Source organism: Asterias rubens, chromosome 1 (genome assembly GCF_902459465.1).
Source record: "Asterias rubens chromosome 1, eAstRub1.3, whole genome shotgun sequence".
Classification (NCBI taxonomy): domain Eukaryota; kingdom Metazoa; phylum Echinodermata; class Asteroidea; order Forcipulatida; family Asteriidae; genus Asterias; species Asterias rubens.
The window spans coordinates 23851279-23873513 of record NC_047062.1 but is presented as its reverse complement, the minus strand read 5'-3'; the positions used below and the strand labels follow the sequence as shown (position 1 = coordinate 23873513).

At 40.7% G+C, this 22235-nt stretch overlaps 1 protein-coding gene across 2 annotated transcripts in view; it reads left to right on the top strand.

The window, feature by feature from the left end:
- The window catches only part of LOC117288359 (lysosomal-trafficking regulator-like), a 69230-nt gene that overhangs the window by 26583 nt on the left and 20412 nt on the right, over positions 1 to 22235 (top strand). Inside the window, exons 17-36 of one of the 2 annotated variants that reach the window (XM_033769203.1) lie at positions 312 to 485; positions 1397 to 1678; positions 2497 to 2695; positions 3139 to 3273; positions 4907 to 5178; positions 6421 to 6590; positions 7551 to 7680; positions 8311 to 8957; positions 10417 to 10496; positions 11733 to 11888; positions 12693 to 12752; positions 13599 to 13730; positions 14514 to 14672; positions 15301 to 15440; positions 16420 to 16620; positions 17433 to 17615; positions 17991 to 18131; positions 19448 to 19572; positions 20787 to 21035; positions 22109 to 22170. In XM_033769203.1, the coding sequence (XP_033625094.1) occupies positions 312 to 485; positions 1397 to 1678; positions 2497 to 2695; positions 3139 to 3273; positions 4907 to 5178; positions 6421 to 6590; positions 7551 to 7680; positions 8311 to 8957; positions 10417 to 10496; positions 11733 to 11888; positions 12693 to 12752; positions 13599 to 13730; positions 14514 to 14672; positions 15301 to 15440; positions 16420 to 16620; positions 17433 to 17615; positions 17991 to 18131; positions 19448 to 19572; positions 20787 to 21035; positions 22109 to 22170 (3697 nt within the window). Of the gene's footprint in view, positions 1 to 311; positions 486 to 1396; positions 1679 to 2496; positions 2696 to 3138; positions 3274 to 4906; positions 5179 to 6420; positions 6591 to 7550; positions 7681 to 8310; positions 8958 to 10416; positions 10497 to 11732; positions 11889 to 12692; positions 12753 to 13598; positions 13731 to 14513; positions 14673 to 15300; positions 15441 to 16419; positions 16633 to 17432; positions 17616 to 17990; positions 18132 to 19447; positions 19573 to 20786; positions 21036 to 22108; positions 22171 to 22235 lie in introns of both variants that reach the window. The other variant, XM_033769194.1, reaches the window with a different exon arrangement.

Here is a 22235-nt window from a genome sequence, read left to right as displayed (position 1 = left end):
AGAGTAATCCCTAATAGACCTACACAATCTGAATATAAAAACTATGTGTACATAACCGCATTAAGCCCGGTTCATACTTCCTGCGAATGCGAATGTGATACGAATGTTGACGTCACAAATTCGCAACGAAAAATTGGCAGCAGCTCAACTCTGCTCAACTCACTTATGAATATCGCTGCGAAAGGAGGGTTATGGCGTCAAATTCACATCAAATTCGCTTCGCATGAAGTATGAAGTATGAACCAGGCTTTACTTCGGAGTGAAGTATGCTTAATGATTCTTAATCATTTATTGCTTCCTCCCACCATTAGGTCTTTGAGAACTGCAACAGCAAATCAATGCAAGCCAAAGCCCTAAAACTGCTGACAAACCTACAGGGCTGCAGCCGGACCCTAGCAGCAGAGTTCAACGACATGATGGCAGCTTCCATGATCGCTAAGGTCTTAGTTACTGCTAGAAGTATCGTTGGCTTTGAGATGCTCAAGGTATATACAGCAGTTTCTGCTTATCAAATCCTTCTGGAATCATTGATCTCTTTTGAGTAGTGTTAGTTCTAAAAAGAACCGTTGGTTGACAACTCAACGCTTCGATCAGTTTTATACGCTGAAGACGATCAGAGCATACAGAGCATACAAAACAATAAGGTGTCAACCACCTTATTTCATAAAGCCTGTAAGCACAAAAATTGCTAAGCATGAAATTTCTTCCTTAATAAAAACAGGATACCAACCAAATTTCCACATGATTTTCAGGACAAGCAATCAACAGCTGAATGCCAGTAACAAGCAATAATGCAACAAATGGAAATTTGGTTGGTAATCTTGTTTTTATCAAGGAAGAACTTTTCATGCTAAGCAAATTTTTGTGCTTACAGGCTTTATGAAATTGGGCCCAGTTCTTTTCAGAACTAACACTACTCAAAACGGTTTTTCGCATGTTGCTAAAAATGTTGCTTAGTGTAGTTATGTATTTCTGGTGAGTCTGTAAACCTCCTGAATTGTAATTTGTTGAAGATCATCCGTCGAGAATAAGGGAACCCATGCACACAAGCCATTTTTCAGGAATTTTCATAGTCTTCCGATCTCATTCAAAAGCAAAATTAATGTTCTTTATCCCCGATGCAAATTTAACATCTATTATTTCGTTGCGGTACCCGCTGCCAAAACATAGGATTCGAACTGCCTCTAGCTACCGGGCAATCTCGCTAGTCTAGTTGGTAAGACACTGCTCTAGAATTGCAATGGTTTTGGGTTTGAATCCCTGAGTAATATGCCTGTGATATTTTTTTCACAGGACTCAGGAGTATACAGTTCTAACACACATTGGCGATAGGTAAAAAAAACAAAGTTAGTAATCTCATTCCTATTAAATGGCAGTATTTGTTTTCCCTCTATAGGTGATGTTGGACGCCTGTCTTAGCAAACCCATCATCTACCACTGCTGTCTGTCCAAGCTCTACCGAGTCCATAGCGATACCCATGCCATCATACAAGACACACGTCTGGTATCTGGCCTCCTGCTAGATTGGCGTGTGTGGGAGAAGGCTGAGCCTGGTGTCCTGCAGATGCTGTTCCAGTGCATTGAGACGCTCATAGAGGCCGAGAATCCTTTCCAGGCTTTTAACATCACGCAACTGCTGAGTATCCGCTGTGTGAATAGACTGCTGATGATCTGCAAGGTAAAGATGCTTATTAGTTCAAATGCAAATCACAACCATTTTCAAAGATACATACAGAGTTTATGACATCTGTTAAGGGAAAAGCAAACAAACCCAGAAACATGACGGCTCTAACAGAGCCTCCACTGAGCTTGAACTTTTCCTGAACTGACTTCAAATCGGTAGTCTAGTTGGTAAGACACTGCTCTAGAATTGCAAGGGTCGTGGGTTCGAATCCAAACCGAGTAATATGCCTGTGTTATTTTTTCACAGGACTCGGGGGGAAAAGTACTGAGTATACAGTGCTAACACACATCGGTGTATGGGTAAAAACAAACAAAATTAAAGGAAGACCTGTTATTGGCTGAAGGGTTTGAGCGGCAAATCTATGTAGGGTGTGTTCGATTAGCTTCTCTGTGTGTGTATCGGGGGTTTACACTTGTGGTAGCCACAAAACGCGGCTAGTTCAAATGCTACAGTGTTTTTGCTTGCTAATTGGCGTGATAATTGGCGTGTACACAGACTGCTAAATTGGAGAAGGGTTATTTATCATTAAAAAACATTAGGGCAAGATCAAGAACACTTTGGAAAAAAAAAAATAGAAACCAAAGCAGTAAGTACAGTGAAGGTGTCACTTTACTGCACTAAACAAGCCACAGGTAAAACAGAAAAAGATCCAATAAAATGTAGAAGACATGATCCTCACCTGAATCCTTATATTAAATAAACCATGTACATGTAGATTTGTTTATATTCAATTGTGTCCAATCGGATTACTCATACATCATCACATGACTTAGACAGCTAATATGATTGGCTCATCCATTATTTTTCCTTAGGAGCGTCACCATGAAGACCTGCCCTGTATGGCGCCCCATACCTGCAGCTCCATTGTGTCCATCATTAAGGGTTTAATGGGGCAGCCACCGGACGTAAACCTCTTAGCCGAAGTCTGTGACTTTCTTCTGGCCATCCATCCGGCCGTCAACACTTTTGTCTGTCATGCTCAGTCCAGCTTCTACTTCTCGCACCATTCATGTAAGTGGGAGGTCTTTCATTCCTCTCCTAAACTCACCCCCCCCCCCCCCCCCCACTTTTTGGCGTGTCCTGACCATGTAGTTTACTTCACTGAACCCAAGCTGTGGTGTTGTCAGCGATAGTGTGGGTTTGAATCTCGGTCAGTACACATGTACCCTTGAGCAAGGCACTTTAACCATAGTTGCTTCATAAAAAGTTGGGAAGGTAGAGCCTTCTGCTTTACCAGCCAGGCTCCTAGTGGATGATACCCTTGCCCATACCTACATCCTTACAGACTACATCCTTGCAGTAGGTGGCAAGTCGCCTCTGTTGACAGTTGATTTGGTCGACAGCCCAAATAAATTAAGTTAGCACTCACCTCCGGCTTTGTGGTGTTAGGTGATATCTCTATATTTTATTTTATTGTGTTGTATGTTATGATTCATTCTTTGTTATAAACGCAGTTGTCCAGCAAGACTACAAGCAGGAATTAATGAGGAAAATATCTCGGACTGTTAGCTCTGAGGGATCATTGGAGAGATTGAGAGCTGAATCTGCATTGACGGCACTCTACGTATCGGATGAAGAGTGTAGTACAGGTAAGGTTCATACCAAAAAGAATCCTTTGAGCCATTGCATACGACAAGCTCAAACAGTATTACTGAGGGCAAAGGAGAATGGGGAGGCTTGTACCTATGTTTCCAAGGTGTGATCTCACCATTGGGGGGCTGTGCAGAGGGTTTAAAGAGAATCCAGAGGTGACATTTGAAACGTCCGTAGGAACTATTGTTTCTAGTTCATCATACATGTCATATTCAAAGAACCAAATTACCTTATAACAATACAACAGTGTGTGGGGATACTCCTTAATCATAAATATCACCAAAAATACATCCGTAGGAACTATTGTTTCTAGTTCATCATACATGTCATATTCGAAGAACCAAATTACCTTATAACAATACAACAGTGTGTGGGGATATTCCTTAATCATAAATGTCACCAAAAACACATCTTTTCTGTACTCGTTTTTCTAGTTAAAGGCAGTGAACACTATTGGTAATTACTCAAAATAATTATCAGCATAAAACCTTACTTGGTAATGAGTGATGGGGAGAGGTTGATAATATAAAACTTTGTCAGAAACGGCTCCCTCTAAAGTGACATAGTTTTCGAGACAGAAGTAATTTTCCACGAATTTGATTTCGAGACCTCAAGTTTAGAAATTGAGGTCTCAAAGTCAAGCATCTAAACGCACACAACGACGTGTGACAAGGGTGTTTTTTCTTTCATTATTATCTCGCAACTTCGACGACCGATTGAGCTCAAATTTTCACAGGTATGTTATTTTATGTATGTATTGAGATACACCAAGTGAGAAGACTGGTCTTTGACAATTACCAATAGTGCCCAGTGTCTTTAAATGTTCTTATTGTTTAATGCACCATGAGTGTCATGCCTGACGAATATTGGCACTTTATGGTTTGTCGTGACCGAGTGGATAAGAGCACTGAACTCAAGCTCTGATGCTTCTGTTCAGCATAGTGTGGGTTCAAGTCCCGGTCGTGACACTTGTGTCCCTGAGCGAGACACTTAACTATAATTGCCACCCAGGGGTAAATGGGTACCTGTGAGGGCAGAGATGGTTCTTGTGATTGGTTTAGCCGAATAGCGCATATATAATGTCGGAAGCGCTTTGAGACACCCCTCGGGCGTGAATAGCGCTATATAAAAACGGTCTATTATTATTATTATTTTTATTATTATTTCCAAGTGTTCATTATTATTATTAAATTAGGTAATTTTACGTGTCTTGGACACTGTTTTGTGACAACAGTCAAGCAAAGGGAAGTAAATTGTCAAGTTCCAAAGTGAAGGGTACATTACAGTTTTATAGGACCTAATATGCTTAAAAGGTGTCATTAAAGTGTACAATAAGGTAGCATCATCGTGCACTGCTGAGCCAAGCCCAACTACCAACAAGGCAGTAACTTAAGCAGCATCGAGCAACATAGTCCATCATTCTCCTGAAGACGATCAGAGCATACTGATTGAAACATCAAGTTATTAGCGATTGGTTTCTTTTCAGAACCACTACTCAATGGAGGTTTTCACATGGTGCTACCGCAAAACTCACCGAATTATACTTCCACCATCCAAAGTTTCAATTCCTATGTGAACAATAAGGTTAGGGATATTTTAAACTGAAACATGTTTGTATTTTTCTTGCAGACCCTACCCATACTTCAGACACTGATAGCTCATCCAACCTTTCAAAGTCAGCTAACCCCGAAAAGAGCTCATCAGCTTCCTTAAACACTGAAGAAGCCAAGGTGTTAGACATGAGCGGTCTTTGTTCTGGACTTCTCAATCTGCTGGCAGAGGCTTTAGTAGTGCTCCCGGACTCTAGCTTGTCTAAAGTCCTGGGTATCGTACTAAAGCCTGATACCTTAATTGTGCTGTCCCACCATGAGTCACCGCTTATCCGTACGAGAGTCATTCAAGTAAGTCATATTTAGTGTTGTGTCGTGGCCGAGCGGTTAAGATCACCAAATTCAAGCTCTGGTGTATCTGATCAGCAGAGTGTGGGTTCAAGTCCCAGCCGTGACACTTGTGTCCTTTAAGCAAGACACTTACATGTAACCATTGCTTCATCCTTCGGATGGGATGTAAGGCCGTTGGTCCAGTGTGTTGTTTAACGCGTGTAAAAGAACCCAGTGCACTTATCAAAAATAGAAGGGGTATGCCCCGGTGTTCCTGGCTGGATTGGCAGCATATTGCATCACAGCACCTTGTAAACCGTTACATGGTGCTAAGGATTAGGTCTCATAATTCAAACTTCGTCCCACTCACCTTGTAGTAAATACCTGGGGCTTTGTATCCTTTGGAAAAAGGCGCATTATAAATACGATTACTATATGGACCTAATTATATGGCACCGCTTACCACAGATTTCGCCACTAATAGTGCCCTAAAAAGTGTGTGATTATATGAGATAGGGCTTGGAAAATGCTTTGTGTAAAGGTTATCTGCTTTGAGGCTATTTGTTCCAATGCCATTTAGCTGTACGGCAATTTTCAGCTTTCTCTTTCAATAATTTTCCATTGAGGCATGTCATGAAAGACTAAGATGACAGCTGAGCTCAGCATTTTCCAAGTTCCATTCCTGTATTATGTTCCTGTATTATGTTATGTATGATGTTCAATTTCTGGTTCATGCATTTTTGAAATATGGCAAAGTTATAAACAGAAAATAGAAAGTATTACCAAAGTGAACAAACAATATTGACATGGTACTTACATGGTGTATTGTGAGGAATTCATTTTTGAATCTCAGTGTAACTAATTTAGAAATCTCAAACTGAAGGAAAAGATTGTAGTTGACATGACTGCTGTCAGAAATCTTATAGATATTTTCAGTTGTTTTCTCTCTGTGTGATTCACTGTGAAGTACATCCCAATACTCATAGCATGTTACCCCTTTAATGGGTGCGTTCGTTTAGCTTCCCTGGGTTGACCCCGGTCTGCCCCAGTACGTTCGAATAGCTTTGCTAGGGCTCACCCAAGTCAGCCCCCAGTGCCCTGCTTGTTGAGTGGGTCACTTGGGGGTGACCTGAGGTACATGCCGCGAGTGTGATCGTTCGATTAGCTCTTGTCAGGGGCTCATCCGAGTGAACACTGCGGGGTCGACCCAGGGAAGCTTATCGAACGCACCCTTATAAAACTGATTCTTTTTTCTACCAACAGCTTTTGGACGTGTTCTTCCACCGAGCCACAATGTCCCAGGTCGATGCGTTCTTAAAGCGGAGGAGTTTCCACCTGTTGGCCAATCAGCTTCATCAGTACCCAGCCACCAGAGACCTTATGGAGGCGTGTCTTACCATCACTCTGGGCAAGCCAGTTGATATGACTCTCGGGTAACTATTTGCTTTGCTGTCTTATTAAAAAAAGCTAAAGAAATGTGTGTGTGCGGACCAGCAATGACAATGCTCTTTGTAGTTGTAGCTAGTGCACCAACGATGATTATTACTCTTTTTAGCTTAATGTTTATAATATGTAAAAAATACTGTACAGCGTTTTTTATGTAAGACGCTATATTAAAAATACAAAATAAATAAATAAAAATTATTATTATTATTGCAATTTTGGGGGAATAACCGCTTTTTCCCAAGCATGCACAGACCGGGTAAATTCTTCAGTCAAGGTTTTTGAAACTTGTTTTCTTTGCTATCCCATAATTCCACCATTTGACCCCTTGCACGCGCGTCACATGAGGCGTCTGATGCCACGCTCACCATGTTGGTGGGCAGTTAGGGTTACGTGTATTAACGCCGCGTCGCCCCAAAATGCGCACTTCACTGCATAACGCACAGCATACTCTATGCATAGAGTGATATATGAAAACGCACAGTGAAATTGCCCACCAGTATGGCGCATTCAAGATTTTTCTGATGATGACGTCAGGTGAAATGGGTCAATAGAAGGTGCTTACTCCCATGTTGTACTATCGCATTGTTGCAAAACGCCCTCTTTCAATGTTGCTTGCATTTTTTGTCGCATACAAAGTAACGAGATAACTGAGACTGCAAGTCTGTAAATTAAAATTGATGCGTTGTACGGGATCACGCGTTATGTAGTACTGTGATCGCAATGTCTGGTAAGCGTTCGCAGCACTTTCTACTAAATTTGTTTGCATTTATCCAAACCGTAAAACTGGAACCGGATGATCACTTCGCTAATCATAAAACTTTGTAACCGTCACAGGCTTGTAGTTCTTGGATAAACTCTCGACTCGTTTAACTTTTATGCGAATCCTGGTCTTGACAACAAGAACAAATAAGTATAAATAACATTGGTTTTGTTTTTGTTTCTCTTAGGTTGGAGTTAATGCTGCTGCAGGAATCTGACAAATTCCAGCACATGTCTTCAGTACTTCTGATGTCTCTACTTGAGAACTCAGTGCATGATTTCAGTCTATGCCATGATGGAATATGCATGGCCAATCAGGTAGCTTTAAAGTTCACTGTCAAAAGGATAATGCATCATGGGTTTATGGAAGAGTACATTTGTTCCAACCCTCTACTAAAAAGAAAAATGCTTAACACTTGTAAACAACCAACCTTATAAAATTTAATGAATTTAGGTGAATAAAGGAAGGTGATGGTACATGTAGCATTAAAAATTTAACTAATTACATACAAAAACTACAAGAGCTTTTGCGGCAACAACTACCTCATCAGATGCAAATAGATGAATGTTGTAGTTGTTGCTATGAAGGCTCATGCAGTTTTTTTATGTAGTTAGTTCGTCTCTAAGTGCTACTACTACCTTCCTCTACCACTACCTTCCTCGTTTTATCTATCAGACTAACCCGGCTAGCTTCTAGTATTGAAACAAGGTGATAACTTTTAGTGCAATCCGTGAAACAACAGTCCATGTTCTGTCCCCTTTTATTTTATCTGTTTTATTATTGTTTATTTCTTTGTGTTGGTCGTTAAATGTTTTGACTTTATCTCTAACGAAAATATTTCTCCGGAGGATTGGCACTGGTTTGCGCTTTATAATCGGTTAGCTTCCAGATTAAAGGAAAAAGTTGTTGTGCTCACAAACCATGTATCTTATCTTTGATTTTGGCAGTTATTTGAGGGTGTGGATCAGATTGCTGACGTGATGCTTGCCAACGGCCTGGTGGAGACACTGTGTAACGTCCTCTCAGCCATCTGCAGCAACTTGCCCAAGGACGACGACGACGCTCGGACCATGAGTAGGCATTCATCCACATCGTCCGACACCAGCCAGGAACTCAAAGACGATCAGAATAATGACTCGAAGATTGGTAGAACTGAGATTGCCGATGAGAAAACTGAAGTGGTCACCAGGGATATTCCATCTGGCGGGAGTTTACATTCGGAAGCTGAAGAAGAGGGAGCCCTTTGTGAGGACGCTTCAGGAAGCAGCAGGCCTGATGATTCGGATGAGAAAAATCTTGAAAATGTCAGAACGCTGGGTGAGATAAATTCAAACTCACCAAAATTAGACTCGCTGCACCCCCTGAGAGCTTCCATCGAACTCAACGGATTGACGGAAGACCAAACTGCGGGACTCAAAACTCACGATGAGGAGTCAGACTTGAGTGTGTCTAAGAGACAGGAGGCACAAGAGAAGAGTTCTCCTGGGTCTTCTTTGCACCTGCCAGGGGAAGATACTCGAATCTCGGCTGCTATGCTTATACTCATCAAAGATGTCCAGCATTTTATGGCGTGCATTGCCAATCGTGTCTTCAGGTATTAAAGTTGTTTTTTTCTTCATTAACCATGTTAACCGATTGTGTGAGATTAGGTGAATCCCTTCGAACACTGGGTTTGACATTTAAGAATCTGCTCTAGGATGCAGTTGTCCGGGGCTAGAATCTCACCAGAGTAGTTTAACTGTGAAGGGTTTTTTTCAGCAGGGCTCAGGAAGCACTGAGCAAACACGTTGTGGCTGAGCAGATAGAACACAGGACTCGAGCTCTGGTGTTTCTGATCAGCAGATTGTGGGTTTGAGTCCCACTGGTGTTTCTGATCAGCAGATTGTGGGTTCGAGTCCCACTGGTGTTTCTGATCAGCAGATTGTGGGTTCGAGTCCCACTGGTGTTTCTGATCAGCAGATTGTGGGTTCGAGTCCCACTGGTGTTTCTGATCAGCAGATTGTTGGTTCGAGTCTCACTGGTGTTTCTGATCAGCAGATTGTGGGTTCGAGTCCCACTGGTGTTTCTGATCATCAGATTGTGGGTTCGAGTCCCACTGGTGTTTCTGATCAGCAGATTGTAGGTTCGAGTCCCACTGGTGTTTCTGATCAGCAGATTGTGGGTTCGAGTCCCACTGGTGTTTCTGATCAGCAAATTGTGGGTTCGAGTCTCACTGGTGTTTCTGATCAGCAGATTGTGGGTTCGAGTCCCACTGGTGTTTCTGATCAGCAGATTGTGGGTTCGAGTCCCACTGGTGTTTCTGATCAGCAGATTGTGGGTTCGAGTCCCACTGGTGTTTCTGATCAGCAGATTGTGGGTTCGAGTCCCACTGGTGTTTCTGATCAGCAGATTGTGGGTTCGAGTCCCACTGGTGTTTCTGATCAGCAGATTGTGGGTTCGAGTCCCACTGGTGTTTCTGATCAGCAGATTGTGGGTTCGAGTCCCACTGGTGTTTCTGATCAGCAGATTGTGGGTTCGAGTCCCACTGGTGTTTCTGATCAGCAGATTGTGGGTTCGAGTCCCACTGGTGTTTCTGATCAGCAGATTGTGGGTTCGAGTCCCACTGGTGTTTCTGATCAGCAGATTGTGGGTTCGAGTCCCACTGGTGTTTCTGATCAGCAGATTGTGGGTTCGAGTCCCACTGGTGTTTCTGATCAGCAAGTTGTGGGTTCGAGTCCTAATCGTGACACTTGGAGGGGCAGGACATTGTTGTATTTATTGTAATTTTAAGGTTTTTAACCTCGCAAACCAAAGTGAATTTCACTGTATACATGTATGTGTATGTGTATGTGTGTGGCAATAAAGCAGACTATTGTCAATTGACATATTGACCAAACTCTGCCAGCATCCTTTGTGTACAAAATCAATGGTAGATGATAACAAACCGTAAAAGTTAATTAGTTTTAAAAGAAACAATAAGCCTATTAATTTTTGTTATACCTGGTGTTCAGGTTTGCAAGTAACTTCTCAAGACTTACCAATACTCTCGCAATTGTTTTGATCTTTTTGTCCAGTTCCAGTAGTCAGTTTGACTCTATTGAAAGCATGCTGCATTTACTGGGAGACATGGAGGAGAGACACAGAGCAAAATATGGTGAGTTAAAAAGAAATTATTATCCTCCTTCTCTTTGTAACATTTTCCAGTGAGTTGGCCAACTGTTAAAGGCAGTGGACGCTACTGTAATTAATCCAAATAATTATCAGTACAAAACCTTACTTGGTAACGCATAATGGGGAGAGGTTGACGGTACAAAACATTGTGAGAAACAGCTCCCTCTGAAGTGAAGTAGTTTTCGAGAAAGAAGTAATTTAGACACCTCAGATTTAGAATTTGTGGTCTCGAAATCAAGCATCCGAAAGCGCACAACTTTGTGTAACAAGGGTGTTTTTTCTTTCATTATTATCATATGACCATGTAACCACACATAATTAGCTGTACACACAACTGACTATGTTCAGTTGTATTCATTGTGGCGTTACCCTTGCATCAGGATGCAAATTTTACATCTATTCAAAGCTCAGTTATGTGCTGTATAGATAGATGATGCTAAAATGGTGTGAACAAAAAATCAAATATAGCTGTTGCAAACTGAACAAAATGAGCCATGATATTAATGCAAAAAAAGTGTTAGGCTCAGTTCATGTGGTCAGATTTTGGTTGCAATGTGAAAAAGTGAAACCAATACATAACTTTCATTTTTGAAAGTTTGTTCAAGAAAAAACTTTTGTTTCAATATTTATGACATTTGGAAGTGGATGTTACAATTTTGTTCATGGTTTAGTGGTTGTGACACGCCCCAACCCTTTATTAAACCATGACACTGAGCAATAGCAATAATTATAATTTTGGGGGGCTAATCATACTTACTCGCAGGTAAGAACTGAATTGCGAAGGACGCGGCTACAATGTGTTGGAGAAGCAGGCATGCAAGGGCGCCTTTGGCTGCCAGCCACATCAACCCATTATGACCAAAGAGCACAGCCAAAGATAGAAAGTGTTTTATATGTTTCCCGTGGGAGGAAAACCGGATGGGCTGGAAAACTCTCGTGGCACAGCAGAGAACCAACTCACAACTCAGCTCACATATGGCCCCGGCCTGGAATCGAACCGGGGTCACCTTGGTGAGAGGCGAGCGCTTTACGCACAAGCCAACCATGCCACCCTGAATCCTTACCATTGGGTCACCTTGGTGAGAGGCGAGCGCTTTACGCACAAGCCAACCATGCCACCCTGAATCCTAACCATTGGGTCACCTTGGTGAGAGGCGAGTGCTTTACGCACAAGCCAACCATGCCACCCTGAATCCTAACCATTGTATTATTTCTGCAGGTCCAGCGTCTGCAGTAACGGATGTAGTGTACGAGACCCAGTCTTACATCATTAAGGAGCTACTAGATCACTTCAAGGCTACCTCCATGGCCATCGACGCCGCTGCCACTAAAGGAAAGAAATCCTTGAGCTTCCAACGAAGCGCAACCTACTCCGGTAGGCTTTGTAGTCCTTGACCAACTCAGGCCTTGCTCTTAAGCTTTTTTGTTAAGTAGCCAACCGGGCTAATGGTTAACTCTGGGTTTAACTTGCCCCCAGGAAGTTTTACTAGCCCTGATTTTAAGTTGTTGTCATAAGTGTTTCTTTCTGATGCGTTAATGGTAGCTATCTCAACCAGTTTATTGGGCAAATAAAGTTACAATCAAACACTCAAAAATAAATAAACATATGTAAACAAAATGTATTATTCACAGGTGAATGGAAGAAACAATGAGCATTTTACACAAGTACATGTAGTTTGCACATTTTTTAGCATTTATTTGTAGGCTTTTTTTCTGCATTCTTATATATTTTTTTTTCTTCTTTTAAACGGTTAGTTTGGCTGCATCATTTTGCACTGCAAATATTTATGACTGACTCTGGCAAAAACCCTAACTTTTGGTCAAGCAAAGTGGGAAAACATTAAGCACCTAAAGACAGTGGTAATTATTGGTAAACTATTGGTAATTGTCTTCTCACTTGGTGTATCTCAACATATACATGAGCTAACAAACCTGTGAAAATTTTAGCTTGATTGGTCCCCTGAGTTGGGAGATAACAATGAAAGAAAAAAACACCCTTGTCACACGAAGTTGTGTGCTTTCAGATGTTTGATTTCGAAACCTCAAATTCTAAATCTTTGCTGTTAACGCATTTGCTGTTAACCCATTTGCGGTAAGTGTTGAGAAGTTTAGGGTTTTGCCAGAGCACGTCTTATTTGAAGACATCATCTTATTTCTTTAACTTGATTGCGTTTCGCAGAACGGAAGTACGAGGAGCACAAATGGCAGAGAAACGCATTTTATTCCATTGGATCCAGAGGTGACTTTTAAGTATACATGTAGATCTGTTGTAACAAATTCAATAGCAAAATCCTTTCGATATCTCAGATTATTTTTCTTCCTAAATTTCATCATATTACCTTTTGCAATTTTTCTTGCTTAACCGTGTAGAACTTTTTGCATGTATTTGGAAGTAGGAATAGACTTTGATAAGTGGTGGTTGGAGTTTTATGATTTTGGCACAAACTCTAAGAGCTGTTCATGAAGACAAAAGTACTAAACAATTTTATGCAAAGTTAAAAAATAAGTAGGAAACCAGTGTAAATGTAATGTTATGACAAGGTATTTTGGCTAATATATATTAGTTACATTTTCGAAGCTAAAAAAAGAAAAACACAAAATTCCACGATTCAAATAGCTTTTTGGACGTTAAAAATGCTACATTGTTAAATAGAAATGCTTTTTAGATATAAAATTATTGATGAGACATACCAAATAATGAATTAAAACATCGAAAAGCTTAGCCAAATGACGTATTCTGCTTCCGATTGAATGATGTTTTTGCTTCAAGTTTTGGGCTGGTCTAGCATCCGGCCACAAAACCCACCAGCCAAACATACTAATACTAATACTAATACTAATACTAATACTAATACTAATACTAATACTAATACTAATACTAATACTAATACTAATACTAATACTAATACTAATACTAATACTAATACTAATACTAATACTAATACTAGTACTAGTACTAGTACTAGTACTAATACTAATACTAATACTAATACTAATACTAATACTAATACTAATACTAGTACTAAGTACTAGTACTAGTACTAGTACTAGTACTAATACTAATAATAGTATTAATCACACACAGGTTCAGTATCAAGTTCAAGGAGGATGTTTGCATCAACCAGCAGCTTGTCCAGTGAACTAAGCCCCACCTTAGAGGACTCCATGTCTATCATCTCAGGAGATCAGATGAAAGAGTTTGGTTTTCTAGCAGAAGGTGAGATTGGCAAATAAATAACTAAAACAGCACCTCCAGTTGTCTCCTGGGCCCAAATTCACGGTTCTGCTTCCTACCGAATTCTGCGCTTGTGATCACCATTCTCCAATTACTGTGCGAGCACTGAAATTCTGCCCTAGCTGTGCAAGCGAAAAATGCGAAGTAACGTAGAGTACGCATCAAAAACTCTGCTAACCTAGGAAATATGCTTATCGTAAGCGTGAAACTTCCTGCTTCCGTAACCGTCAACAATTCGCTTGTGGTAAGCAGAGCCATGAGATTTGGCCCTGGTGAATAAAATATCCACAGCGACAACATTTCACTGTCAGGAGCCCATTTCATTTTAAAACTGTTGGTCAGGAAAACACTTTTATTCGCTGAGCAAAAATATAGCTGGGAACCAATGATCATGTACTATAACATTGTATTTTGGCTGGTAACATGCTTCTGATAAGTATACTATAAGTAAGCTTAGCATCATTATAAAAAAATAGCTATATGCACTCTTCAGGTAACGATATTTGTTGGAAGAAAAAAAATCGTACAGATCTTGACATTCAATTGCTTCACATGATGTTAAGACTAAATGCTTTGTCACACAGGCAACTTGGAGACACCAAGTGTACTGTATACACTTTGGCAGCACAAGAGACAATCTTCTACCTTTAAATAACTATCCCCAAGAAAATAATTAGAACACTGAAATGTGAACGAATTTTCTTATTATAGATTGCTTGTAACTGGTTGCCCGTAAAATTGCCATTTAAATTCTTTTTGGCACAGATCGTCGATACTCCACGGAGCTGGACACCTTACTGAGAATGCAGAGGTCACATTCCAATAAGAAGAAAGTACCGATCAAGAAGCTGGCTGATGAGGAGCTACTCGCTAAACGCTTCCAGAGAATCTGCCTTCTGACTGTCAATCTAGTGGTTCAGAGAGGTAGGCGTGATCATCTTTTATCAGTTGGGTTTATTTCTAACCGATTATTTTCTCAACAAACAGCAGTTTATTTGGACCTGCCTAGGTAGTAGTTAATAAGCAGGGCAAAAAAAGTAGTCTCCTGAATTGCAAAATCTGCTCCGCAGCCAGAGAATAAATAGCAAGAAATATTCAACAAGTTCAGAACACTGTCGCTTGCCTCGTTTCACATACATCTCGTTCCAACGTTTTACACCTATCTTGCAAGAGCTCAACTGGCCTCTTGATCAAATTGCATAATTTGTATACGTTCAATCTCACCACTTTCAAAGCTCTGTTTGGCCTCATTTGTTCTGCTGGCAAATCTCTACTGACACAGACTACTTTTTCCACTCAAAGAGCCTTCCACTTTATTGCGCCTTTGTGATAGACAGTTTACCTCTTCAGATTTGCCAATCTGACTCTCTTCAGATTTTCAAGGAACTTTTATTTAAAGACTCATTTGTGTGAATCTTTATTTTTCTGACTATTGCTTTATATCTTTTATGTCCTTGTTTTATGTTACGTCTTGCCCATAGAGGCTCCTGCATTATGCACTATGTAAATGTCTCATATTAATAATAACCCCATAACCAAAAACTACTTGCAGATCCCAGCCTGACCTGCCAGTCTAAACCAGCTACATCAGTGATTCCTGACGAGAGTTATCTCCAGCCACCAGAATCCACCTACAAGCAGCTGTGCAAATATCTCTTCCACCTCCTGACTGATGCGTTTCTTGCTACCATGGTGAGCGAGCAAGCATTACAAACAAAGTGTACACCCAAGATCAAACACTGTCCACACAGTGTAGAATCTTGCAATGTTTAATGGACACACTTCCCCACAACTTTTTTTATTGAATCCATAATTAGGTGATGTTTGCGGTAGAAATCTCGTTTGAATAGTGGTGGTTCTGAAAAAAAAAAGTTTTGATCAGTATGCTCTAATGATCTTCAGGAACCAACACTACTCAAAATAGATTAACACATGGTGCTATTGCAAAACTAATTTTACTTCCGCCGTGCTAAGTTGCAAATTCTATTTAAAGACACTGGACACTATTGGTAATTGTCAAAGACCAGTCTTCTCACTTGGTGTATCTCAACATATGCATAGAATAACAAATCTGTCAATATTTGAGCTCATTTGGTCGTCGAATTTGCGAGATGATAATGAATGAAAAAACGCACTTGTGAAACGGAGTTGTGTGCTTTCAGATGCTTGATTTCGAGACCTCAAATTCTAAATCTGAGGTCTCAATATCAAATTCGTGGAAAATTATTTCTTTCTCGAAAACTACGTTACTTCAGAGGGAGCTGTTTCTCACAATGTTGTATACTACCAACCTCTCCCCATTACTCGTTACCAAGTAAGGTTTTATGCTAATAATTATTTTGAGTAATTACCAATAGTGTCCACTGCCTTTAAATTTTAAAAAATGTTTCTCAGAAAGGACACATTTTGTTACATGTCGTTGAGATATTTGCCGAAACTCCAGAGCGGAAAGAAAAAAGGGAATACACAACCTGAGAAAGATTACTGAAAGTAACGCTTCTCAGAATAAATTTTGGGGCCTAAAAACTGTTTGCATAAACACATTACCTGTGTAGTGTAGTGTAGTGTAGTGTAGAACCTATGGTTCCTTACTGGCTAATTATCCTGCTACTTTAAGTTTTGAGGAAACCTTGATTTCATATATCAGTATTGTCATTAATCCTTTTCCCAGGAGAGGAAGCTCGGTCAGCGTAAGCAGTGGGAGACCATCGTCTGGTCATCCCGAGAGACACTCCGCCTCCAGCTTCACCGTCTCCTAGTCCACATGATGTCCCCCAAGCAAGCCACAACGATCAGAGTCTACCTGCTCAGGATAGCACGTATGCCCAGCTCCAATCGGATACTTCAGGCTGTACTCAACTCCAATTTGCAGGTAGGCTCCAAAGTGAGTTCCCTGCTGTATTTGTTTTGGATTATCTAAGTTAAGAAATGTAGTGAGCCCAAGTGTTGAAATGTCCAATTCATCTTTGTGATTTACATATTTATAACAAAAAGGTTAAGTGTGGGGTCGCAACCTTTAGCCTCACCTTCTTTTCCTTTTTAGCTGTGAGCAAAAGAGAGCATATTTATCTACCGATACCTTCTCTCTAATTTGTAGACACTAGTCGTGACTAATTTTTGATTCCCAAGATGCATTGGGGCATATTGTTTGCCCCAGCGCAATCAATTGTCGCGACTTTGACACTAGTCGCACTAGTCGCCCAGGCTTACTATTTGTTATTACTAAATCAAAGAACTAGGATCTACACTACAACCCCTTTCTCACTGGAGGTCTGTAGCCAGCCCCTGTCTGTTTTTCAGATATTTTCATAGTAAATGTTCCACCAGTCTATCCAACCTTGTTGCTCCTGTCAGGGTGTTTGAGCGTGAGACCAGGCTTTCTGCTTGTTCTCATCCTTATTCTGTGGCTGTGCGGAGATGTAGAGCAAAGAGCTACTCCAGTAGCTTTTCCCTCGTACTGCATCTCTTTGGAACTCCTTGCCTGGTGCATGTTTCCCTTCATCCTATGATCTGCCATCTTTAAAGAGGAATATCAATTCCTACCTTCAGCTCCACTGAGTTTCAGCATTTCTGTATGTTTTCTTCCTTGTAGCCCTTTACCTAGAGTGGCTTTTAGCCTTGTTTTGGGCGAACTTGCAAAGACAAAAACAAATAAACAAAAACTATTTGTCCATTGGTATTCAGTCACAGCACCACCTTGGTAAGTTTGAGTTATACCTCTTTGACCTGCTGCATCACCACGCCTCAGAGATCACCAAAGCAGACAAGAAACTTTGCCAGAAGCTGATGGACATTCTAGAGCAATATGGTTTCCATCCACTCTACCCTGAAGATATGGACAATACATCAAGAGACAGGGTTGCAAAGGTGAGTTTCTTTATCCCTTTTCACACTGCTCTATTCCTCGGGGGGGGGGGGGGAAACCCCAGGAAATAACAGCCGGCCTGTCACACTGACCCCTGATCCAACCCACCATATGAGCATACCCTGGGCGCTAGCCACCCCTTCGTTAAAAGTGCATTTTCAATGAAGATGTCTTCTGTAGGCTCAATGGCAGATCTCTGATGTCAAAGTTTGATGTCAGATGTTCAGGCTAATGATTTCATTGCACCTGTGATACATCAATTGGGGGCCACATGTTGCATTTTTAGCCTGTTTGTTCTGATGTGGGGAAATACAGAACACTGTGGGTGTGCAGAGGTCTATATAGTACTCATATTATTAACTGTTTGCTGTGCACAGGAACTTGAGAAGTTGGTATCTGATGAGCAGTCTGTACAGGAAACCAACATGAAACAGCGGTTGGATGGTGGTGCCAGTGCTTGGGCTAAGCTTGGCACATTGTCTGGGGAGGTCGCTAATTCAGCCATGGAGGTCACACAGGTAAGCTCACCCCGCCAAATTCCAAAATTATAAAAATATTATTCATGATAATTATTATTATAAATAGAAATGGTACCTTTGGGGAAAGCTCCCACCCTAACCAATATGTATTACAAGAATTAAAGGGTGCGATAGATGGGCTTCCCAGGGTCTGCCCCCCAGTACTTTCAAGTAGCTTTGACGTCATTCCAGGGGCTCATCTGGGTCAGCCCCAAATGCCCTGCTTGTGGAGTGGGTCACTTGGGGCTGGCCCAAGATGCATGATGTCACCATGAAAGGGTGAGTGATCGTTCGATTAGCTCTAGTCAGGGGCTTACCCAAATAAGCACCGCAGGGTCGACGCAGAAGCTACTCGAACGCACACATAACTTGCAACAAACATGCATGTCGTGGCTGAGCGGGTAAGCACACCAGACTTATGCTCTGGTGACTCTGGCCAACAGAGTGTGGGTTTGAATCTCAGTCGTGACAGCTGTGTCCTTAAGCAAGACATTAAACCATTATTGCTGCGTCCTTCGGATGGTACACAAAGCCGTTGGTCCCATGTTTGTTTAATGCACGTAAAAGAACTTATCGAAAAGAGAAGGAGTTTGCCCCGGTATCCCTGGTTTGAGCAGCAGCATATTGCCCCACAGCACCTCGTAAACGATACATGGTGCTATATGAAGGAATTGGTCCCGTACATGTATGTACTTAAAAAATGTAGAGTAACCTTGCAGGGAAATGCTGAATGTTGAATCATCTTGAGCATAACTGAGTGACAGATGAGCTTTACATGAGAAGCCACTATTATTATTAATAAGTTTTAGATGCTCAGCACATAAATTACAAGTTGAGGTTGGGAGATATACTGGTGTAGATATTAAGGACTGTATATGTATGCACTGCTTGGAGGATGTTAAAACAGAAATTCATTTCATTTTTTTTGGCCCAATGTTTAACTGTATTAAGAAAGAAATTGTATGATACCATTGGTCAAAGTTACACAGGTTTTAGTATCTTATCTGAGAATGACAAATTGTATTTTACTTATGAGCTCTCAGGATAAAGCCATTATGAATTGTGTTGCGAAGTGCGTATTCTCTGCTTTTATGTTAAGGGGACCCAAACATAATTTAACATTTTGTTCTTGCTTACATCTCCTTCTTTGTTGTTTTATATAAGTTTAAATTTTGTTATTGTTGTAACCCTTCCCCAGGGTATGGGGTTTGTTCGGTCTTTGGAACAACATTTGATACAAGACAATACAATTGATACAGATTTTGAAATGAATATTTGGTTGTCGGATTAGTCAGTCTTGTTTGTATTTGTTACAGTTGGTTGCTGCCTATCAGAACGGCCAGAGATTACGATTCTTGGAGTTTCTGAAGAGTACGATAGCCAGCTCCTTAGATGTCCAATCATCATGGCAGGATCTCATACAAAGCTTGACACATGAAAGGTACTTTTTTTTTGTACATGTGTTGCCAATGAAAATTGTACCCAGCTTTTTGCAATTTTGAATGGTAAAAATAGTTCTATTCATAACCATTTTAATAAAGGTGTAGACAACTGGTCTTACGTCTTCCCAGCACTAGGTGGCATGTCGTTGCTGAGCAGACAAGTACACCGCACTCGAGCTCTGCTGTATGTGATCAGTAGAGTGTGGGTTCAAGTCCCAGTCTTGACACTTGTTTCCTTACAGATACTAGACACTATTGGTAATTGTCAAAGACCATTCTTCTCACTTGCTGTATCTAAACATATGCATAAAATAACAAACCTGTGAAAATTTGAACTCAATTGGTCGTCAAATTTGCAAGATAATAATGAAACAAAACACACCCTTGTCACACGAAGTTGTGTGCTTTCAGATGCTTGATTTCGAGACCTCACATTATAATTGTGAGGTCTCGAAATCAAATTTGTGGAAAATTATTTCTTTCTCAAAAACTACGTTTCTTCAGAGAGAGCCGTTTCTCACAATGTTTTATACTATCAACCTCTCCCCATTATTTGTATACCAAGAAAGGTTTTATGCTAATAATTATTTTGAGTAATTACCAATAGTGTCCACTGCCTTTAAGCAAGACACTTAAACTCTGTTAGCCTTTTTGAGCCTTTTTTGACACTATAAAAGTGCACTGTAGGGGGTTTGGGTGTATACAGACAAGTGTTACCCAAACCTAACAGTGCTAGAGTATAGTGTCCACCATACCTCAAAATGGCTTATTGTGTCGTCCACCAGATGGGACTTAAAGCAGTATCTCCTGTACATTGTGTCATGCACGTAAAACAAACAAAACAAGTACACTGTATACACAGATGCCACGTTTGCCTGCATTAATTTTGCACCACAACATCTTCTAAAATGTAACAATGTACAACATGTATAAATATACATGTTATTGGATCTAATAAGCTCTGCATACCTGGAAAAGAATATATATAAAGTCTGAGTGCTTTCAGATGCCTCTCATGTGTTAAAAGCAGTATACATACATATGTCCTATTTGACTGGATGTGCGATAAGGCCCTTGCCTTCGGCTTAGTCCTTTACAAAGCCCTTTAAGACCTTGACGCTAACTCTTTTACCCCCTTAATTAAGAATAAAAATAGCATATTATTATTATTATTATTATTATTATTATTATTCAACCATAATATTTGTGACAGGGCCATTTGGTACGATGCCAAGTCCTACCCATCCTCCTGGAGCCTAGACCCCACCGAGGGACCAGGGCGTGTCCGTCGACGCCTTCAGAGATCCCATCTTCACATTCCAGCTAAGTTCTTCATTCCCCAACTCCGTGAAGCCCACGAATCGGAGCCCACGCTGCCCTTGAAGTACCTTTTTGAAGACTCATTGCAGTCGTCGGATTCCTCCGAGTTCAAAAGGAGATTGCAGAAGAATGAAAAAATAAGGTGAGTTAGATAAATAGTTTTTTTTATCCAATAATAAACCTATTATTTTTTGATATCTGAAATAAAAAAAGTTGCATCCCCTGAAGATGATCCCCTGGATGCCGCCTCCCAGGTTGTATCGTAAACTTGGGTGTGATCCATGGCTCAATCAATCAATCTTGCACCATATCACGCACGACGTTGGCTCCACGAATTTTCACTCTTCATTCTTGCCCGTCTTGGGCTTTTCGGTGTTCCATGTAGAGGGTGCTGTAAATAGTTGTATGGCTTCTGACTGGCAGCCCCAAGCAAACATATTGAAAATAAAAAGAAACTCTGCCAACATAGGGTTGGATAGCTCAGTTGATAGAGCGCCGGCATGTTAATCCAGAGTTTGTTGGTACAATTCCAGCTCTAGTAAATTGTTCTTTGTTCCAACCCCAAATCAATAAGTTTTTTGTTTGTTTTAGAAACTCAGATGAAATCTATTTGCTAAGCCAAAACAGTATCAAAATAGTCTGATTATAAATATGGCTAATTGATTGGAAAAATACCTGGCTTTAAAGCAAAAATAGCTGTGATACAAGTTTAGCCATGCCCATGAAAGGACAAGTTCCCAAAAGTGTTCAAATGCATGTCAGACCTGTACAATCTTCTGGCCCTCATCAAAAGTTTCTACCCAACAATGTATGCTGGGCTAGCTTAAAGACACTGGACACTATTGGTAATTGTGTAAGACCAGTCTTCTCACTTGCTGTATCTCAACATATGCATAAAGTAACAAACCTGTGAAAATTTGAGCTCAATCGGTCGTCGAAGTTGCGAGATAATAATGAAAGAAACAACACCCTTGTCACACAAAGGTGTGTGCTTTCAGACGCTTGATTTCGAGACCTCAAATTCTATATCTGAGATCTCAAAACCAAATTCGTGGAAATTTACTTCTTTCTCGAAAACTATGTTACTTCAGAGGGAGCCGTCTCTCACAATGTTTTATACTATCAACAGCCCTCCGTTACCAATTAAGGTTTTATGACTTTAAAGGTCGAGCCCTGGGTCTATTGTAAATGTTGTATCTATCTTATTTGTTTTAGCTGTGCCTTCTTCTGTAAGATGGTGTCACCTGCCTTGGAGACTAAGGGAGACTTGCTTCAAGGTAAGGGAATAAACCTAAAGGCCGGTTTATGGTCGCGGTAATGGAAATCTTGATGTGCGACACAG